At 42.2% G+C, this 7,166-nt stretch overlaps 1 protein-coding gene across 1 annotated transcript in view; it reads left to right on the top strand.

Moving 5' to 3' along the window:
• Positions 1-7,166, top strand: part of Gpat3 (glycerol-3-phosphate acyltransferase 3) — a 63,582-nt gene that overhangs the window by 51,585 nt on the left and 4,831 nt on the right. The window contains exons 7-10 of the mRNA XM_004629178.2: positions 4,079-4,194; positions 5,574-5,629; positions 6,243-6,328; positions 6,892-7,020. Of these exons, the coding sequence (XP_004629235.1) occupies positions 4,079-4,194; positions 5,574-5,629; positions 6,243-6,328; positions 6,892-7,020 (387 nt within the window). The remainder of the gene's footprint in view (positions 1-4,078; positions 4,195-5,573; positions 5,630-6,242; positions 6,329-6,891; positions 7,021-7,166) is intronic.

The raw sequence follows: 7,166 nt of genomic DNA, 5'->3' as shown, positions 1-7,166 counted from the left end.
CCTTCCTACCTTCCTTCCTTCCTACCTTCCTACCTTCCTACCTTCCTACCTTCCTACCTTCCTCGCTCTGTCTCCCTCTCGTTTTTTTTTTCTTTTTTTGTGGTACCAGGGATTGAACTCAGGGCCCTGCACTTACCAGGCAGGTGCTTAGTCTGCTAAGCTGTATGCCTGGCTCCTGTCTCTCATTTTTTTGAGACAGGTTCTCACTATGTAATTCAGGCTGACCTTGAACTCATTTGTGATCCTCCTGCCTCAGCCTCCCATGTGCTGGGACTATAGGCATGTGGTACCACACCTAGCCCTGTCCTGGTGCCTTCCTGAGAAGGGGCTCTTGGTGGTTAAGTGCTGCTGTAGCAGGCAAGCAGGAGGCACTAGTGGACATGCTAGTATTTTCCTGTCTGTGGTTTATATGGTCAGTGAAGGCTTTACAATTATTTTTGGCAAGTGGTGATTGGACCCAGGGCCATGGCAAGGAGCTGCACGCCCTGGCCCTTTCTAATGCTCACATCGAGGCAGGATGTTGCGAAGCCACTAAGTTGCCCTGGTGGAGCTAGATCTTATGGTCCTCTTGTCTCCGCCTCCCATAGTGCTAGAATTAGAGGTGTGTCACCAACTTGCGCTAATGATGGCACTTTGAAGGCTTCCATGAAATTCCTTATTGTCATTTGTTTAATATATCTAAAATAAAAATTTGGTTATATTATTTTTCAACAACTATCCTCAAATGGTATTAAATTCCTCTAAATAATGAAACACCTTCTGAATCTAAGAAGCTTTAGCCATTTTTGTGAAAATGATAGGAACTGGCGTTGCTTACTCTTTTTTAATCTTACGAATCAACTGACAGGGATGTAACTGAAAACAGAAAACCACTTATAAATACATTGTACAGACATGATTTGGGATATAATTTCAGTGTTTGTGGGTGCCCTGAAGCCTGGGAAAGGCAGGTTGGTGCCCTCAGTAATCCCCTGCTCTATTTGAGGGCAGAGGCTGACCTTTCATGCCTGGGATCTGCCACCCTGAAAGCACACCACCACCTGACACTGAGGGCGAGCAGCAAACAGTCCTGGGATGGGGCGCCCCGCGTCCAGCGTCAACCAGGGCTCCCTTGCCCTGTGGCTGGATGGAGGGGCCTCAGGGTGAACGTGCTGTGAGAGCCCTTTCATAACCCGTTCATGTTCCCACATCACCCCCAAACTCTATCGTGTTGGGGATCAGATTTCCTACAGGTGGCCTTGGGGTCATCCCAAGAGCCCTGCGTAATCGCGATGTCGCATTGCTGAGCCCTCTTGCTTTGCCTGTTTTCTCCTGGACAGAGTCGGGTCTAACCCATTTGTGACGAGGGCTGGTGTAGGGCTGGTGTTTGCAGTTGCTGTGGTCACGTGTGACTGACTGCAGTATGTCAGTAGCCAAGGGTGAAAAGAATGTAGTGAGCGCAGGCCCTCCAGGACTTGCTTGAAGGAGCTTAAACCAACTGGAAGTGACCCAGATTGCAGTGCGGAAGTAAGAGGGAGATAGGAATTATACCTGAAGAGCATTCCAGATCTCCTGTGGCTTTTCTTTTTTAAAAATTAATTTATTTTTAATTGAAAAATTAAAAATTATATGTATTTATGTGGAACAGGATGTTTAGTTGACGTATGTACATTGTGGAATGGCTAAATCAAGGTAATTCACATAGCCGTGGCCTCACTCAGTGACTTTTAAAGTATTTTTTTCCCTTGAAGATCCTTGTTTTTAAAATTTACAAGTGTTTTCAATCTGTAGTAAGAATTATTCCATGGGCCATCCACACCCCAGTGTTCCATGCTTATCTGTTGATAATATGTTGGCTCGTTTTCTTTATGGTTTATTTCTTGTGCTGGTTCCTTTGGTCTCTACATGAAACTGTGTGTAAAGTATTTGTATTTTTAATGTACTTATTTTAGTATTTATAATATTTATGTTGGATATATGAATTATACCAATATTTTCAGTTAGTAGGGTTCTTTCTCAGATTTTCAGAACCAATATTTCTATTTTCCTTTTTTTTTAATTTTAGGGAAAGGTCTACAGGGTGTTCAGGGTCTTACTACTAGATTGGACTCAGTGATCCACCTGTTTACAGCCTCCCAAGAGCTGGGATTACAGGTGTGCGCCCAGTCTTATTTTCCCTTTTTTCACAATGAAAAGCCTATTTCCAAATGATGCCAATATACTCATTTTCTTTTTCTTTTTTAGTACAGGGTCTACAGGGTCTCACAGGTCAGACTCATAGTGGTTCTCCTGTTTTCAGACTACCTAGTGCTGGGATTATAGGTGTGTACCACCATGCCCAGTCTCAATTGCTATCTCAGCAAGCTCCAGGGATGGGGCCAGTACAGCCTGCTGTGGGATTGAACCCAGTCTCTGAGCCTGCCTAAGCAGGCACTTTAATATGCTAAGCTATCTGTCTAGCCCCTACACTCATTTTCTTAATCTTCTTCTTCTTCTTCTTTTTTTTTTTTTTTTTTTTGTGGTGCTGGGGACCGAATGTAGGACCTTATGTTTGCAAGGCAGGTGCTTATGCCACTGAGCTATCTCCCCAGCCCCCTTAATCTTATAATACATATAAATTGTTTCAGAATTGCTTCACCTATTTAATATTTGAAAACCAAATAAAACTCAGACAATGTGCATATCTATAATCTTAGCACTCTGGGAAGCTGAAGCAGGAGGATTTTTAAAGTTAAGTCCCATCTGGGCAATTTAGATTCTGTCTTAAAGTGAAAAATAAAAAATGGATGGGCTATAGCTTAGTGCAAAGCCCTGAGTTCCATTTGCAGTTCTACAGATAAACAAATAAACAAACAGAAAACACTTGAGCTCAGGGTGCTTTGCAGTTTTTGCAGTGCTAGCCAAGATGATGTGTGGTTGGACACAATGTCTGTAAATTACTTGTTCTTTTATTCATTTGAGATACAGGTGGATTCATTTCAGCTCACTTTTACTTTATTACCGTTCTTGCGGTTTTAATTTTACTTTTTTGAATATGTAGGCAATTCATGTGCTTCTAGCTCGAAGAAAATAAACACATAGAAATGTCACTCCTGTACACTCTACCCTGTTCCTTTTCATTCTTAGAGGTTCCCAATTTCAGCAGTTTGTTATCCTTTCTGTAGAACTAAGCAAATGCACATTGTGTTGCTTCCCCTTTAGCCTTACCCACAAGGTAACAGCCTTATGTATTCTTTGCCTTTTTTTACTTACTCTCTCATGCAAGTCATTCTTTATCAGTTATAGAAATAAATCTTGTTCTGTAACAGTGAACTGTAGTGTGTGTACCTTGTTTATTCATCCGTTTCTTAGTATTTGTGCATTTGCTTAGTTTCCAGTATTTTACAATGATAAATAAAACAATGGTTAGTAATGTTGTGCATTTATATTTTCATTTTGTTGAAGGTATATCTTTAGGGTAAATTTTCAGAAGGAAAATTATTGAAATAAAGGACAGATGCATATGTAATCTTTATAGATGTTGCCAATTTCCTTCTACTAGTATTATATAATCCTCCTTTTCCTCAAGCCCACAGCATTGAATCTGGGTGTGCTGTCAAGCTGATAAATAGCTGTGGATTTGGTGGGTTTGAAATGGCATTTTGATATAGTTTTAATTTGCATTTCTCTAATCTTGACTAAGTTGAAGTGCTTCTAATTTTTAATGCTAGCGAATAGTTCATAGAGCTATGGAAGCTAAAGTTGAGCAGCACTACTAAAGAGGACCTTTTGCTATTTCAAGTCCTTTCATCAGGCTTGGGATTTAAGTTTTAGAAAGTAGCCAATCTTATCTCCAGGTGGGTATAGGAATTAGAAGTTCCTTTTTAAATTTTTGTTGTTTTTTTGAGACATGGTCTCACAATGCAGTTCGGGCTGGCCTCGTGCTCACTTTTGTAGCCCACAGGCTGGTCTTGAGTTCACAGAGATCCTCCTGGCTCAGCTTCCCGAGTGCTGGGATTACACGCATGTGCCACCATGCCTGGCTCTGTTACTTTTTTAAACAGCTTTTTCTGGATCATTGTACCGTTACAATTTTCTCATTTTCTTCTGGTTCTTGTAGGTTGGCCAGGTTCATGGTGGACTGATGGGAGTTATTCAGAGAGCCATGGTCAAGGCATGTCCTCATGTCTGGTTTGAACGCTCAGAAATGAAGGATCGACACCTGGTTACAAAGAGGTAGGACTGACACTGCCAGGTATTCACTGAGTTACTGCTAAAGCTGATAAACTTGGGCTTATGAACAGAGCAGGCAGGATTCTTTTACACATGAAAACTAGAACATCAAGAGCTCTAGTTATAGTTGGGTTTCCAAAGAGTTCTGTATTCATAGTAGGATACTCAAAGATATCAGAAGGCTCGTAGGTCTATATTGCTGTGGCTTAGGTATAGTCTAGGCAGTGGACTTTCGAAGTTGTCATGTGGAGGCTGAGTAATTGATGACTTTTTGTTGAATAAATAGATACTTGACTAAGTTCAGTTGAATCACCGCTGTCACTGGAGTCCAGCTATAGTCAGAGCTCATGCTCTCATGTTGGTCCCCTTTCTGTCACTACCAAGATACTGAGTCAGCTTTCTAGAGAGGGTCTTTCCTGGCTTCCAGTTTTAGAGGTTTCAGTCCATGTGTAGTACAGCTCAGAGAGCTGCTTGGCACAGGACAAGGGAAGACTTTCACCTCATGAGGCCTGGGAGGTAGGAGAGCAGGTGCCCCAGGGTTTCAATAAGGCCCTGAGAGCAGCCTCCAGGGGCCAAACTTCCTTCCAGGTGACCCCACCTCTTGAGGTTCCACTACCTCCCAGGAGTGGCGGCAGCTGGCAGTAGCCCTCTGGCACTGGTCTTGAGCTCACAGAGATCCTCCTGGCTCAGCTTCCCGAGTGCTGGGATTACACACATCCATGCTCTGGGCAGATCTATATGGAAAGGGAAAGGAAGAACATCAGGGCTCGGGAAGAGACTGGCTATCAGGAACTTCTGCTGAGAAATAGGTTTTTGCTCATGGCCTTTAACTAGAGGCACTCTGGTCATTGATTCTGTAAGTGTATAGTGGCCTGGGCTGTTTTTTCCTTTTTTCATTATTGGGAATTGAACCCAGGACCTTTGTATTTCCAGTCCTTTTAAATTTTTTATTTTGTTTGTTTATTTTTGTACTTTAGAGAAGGGTCTACAGGGTGTTCAGGGTCTGACTATTAGATTGGACTTGTAGTGATTCTGCTGTTTACAGCCTCCCAAGAGCTGGGATCACAGGTATGCACCACCACACCCAGTCTCAATCAATGTCCAGCATGCCTTGGTGGTGGGGCCAGCATGATAGGCCCGGGGATTGAACCCTGGCCCCTGTGCCTACTTGCAGACACTTTAATCTGCTGAGCTATTTGGCCGGCCCTCATTCCTTTTAAAGAAAGGTGACAACTTGAGTGTATTTCCCTTGCTTATCTCTTACCGCTTTTCACCTTACTGCTCTGCAGTTATATTTGCACTTGTTGAGTATAAGGAACATGAGAAAGGACTCTGATCTCACTGTTTTGAAAGATAAAATTTTGATGTATTTCTCTTGACAGACTAAAAGAACATGTTGCTGATAAGAAAAAATTACCCATACTAATCTTCCCTGAAGGTAAGAATGGAGATTACGGCACCACACTATAGAACAAACAATGAATCATGGAACTTGAACGTAGAGTGGCTGTATGGCTAGCCTTCTTGGTCCAGGTCGTGCCTGTTCTGTAGGAAAGAGACAGGAGAGGAGGAACCCACTTAACTTGCTGTTCTCTCTTGAGATCTGATGGAAGTCATGGTGTGTTTTTGATTTTAAGTCATTTCTGAGTAACAAACTAAGAAAGATATTGTCTGACTTTTTAAAGGTTATATTTTATTTTTGTTGTTTTTTGAGACGGGATCTCACTGTGCTGTTTAGGCTGGCCCTGAACCCACAATGATCCTCCTGCATCAGCCTCCCTAGTGCTGGGATAGCTGTTGTGTTTTACATTTATTGGAATTGTCATCTGTTGTGACAGAGTTGTTCCCTTAGAGTGTTTAACCGTATAGTGTAGTTTGTTATTAAGCTTGCTTAGAATTATTGTATTACTCCTTAAACAAACGTTAATTTGTGAAATGGTACTAAAATGCCCCAAATTTTTGTATTTTACCTAAAAGTGATTTCTCTTTTTACAAAAATAAAAAATAAAACCCCCCAATAACTTCACCTCCCTACCCCTGCTCCCTTCCAGGGACCTGCATCAATAATACTTCTGTCATGATGTTTAAAAAGGGAAGCTTTGAGATTGGAGGAACCATACATCCGGTTGCAATTAAGGTAGCACATTTTTAAAAGGCGTTGGGTTAGTGATGGTATTTTTGTTGTAACTGCAAATTTAAAATTTTCACAAATGATGGACACTTGCATGCTCTATTCTGATGCTGTTCTTTACATTTTGCCCCATTTGCTTTCTTGTCCTCTGTCCCCTCTCTCCTTCTCCCTTTCCCTCTCTCTGTCCCCCTCTGTATGTAGATATGTACCATGTGGCTGTTTGCCATGAGTTGGCTATATTAAGTAGTAAGAATGTAGTCATAAGTGAAACAGGTACCGTCTTTCCTTTCCAGTACTGGCCTTACAGTTATACGCAGAGGCAGATATTTACTAGTTGCATAAATAACCCTTGTATTGTAGTGCTCTAGGGCTCTATGTAGAAAAGCAGTCGTCTCTGATCAGAGGAGTTCCCTGATCCAGTTTACTTGTGACCAATTCTATCAAGATAAAGAGAAGTGACATCATTTGTCTTCTTTGGGGTCTGACAGGCCTGCCACCCCAAGAATGCTGGCTGAAAGAAGCCACCAGTGGTGCCTGACTAGGATGTATTTTTCTTTTCTTTATCTCAGTATAATCCCCAGTTTGGTGATGCCTTTTGGAACAGCAGTAAATACAACATGGTGAGCTACCTGCTTCGTGTCATGACCAGTTGGGCCATCGTCTGCGATGTGTGGTACATGCCGCCCATGACCAGAGAGGTATTCCTAGGATCACAGCTGGCCCTGTGCTCTAACCCTGGCGCCAGACACCTGGGCCTCCTCAGAGATGCTTCACATCATGCCCTTCTGCTTTCTCAACAAATGATTTGCTTTTCAAATAATCTATCTTGTGCTCTTCAAATCAG

This window comes from Octodon degus, unplaced genomic scaffold (assembly GCF_000260255.1).
Source record: "Octodon degus isolate 3935 unplaced genomic scaffold, OctDeg1.0 scaffold00028, whole genome shotgun sequence".
Taxonomy (NCBI): Eukaryota; Metazoa; Chordata; class Mammalia; order Rodentia; family Octodontidae; genus Octodon; species Octodon degus.
This window is presented reverse-complemented; position numbering and strand designations above follow the sequence as displayed.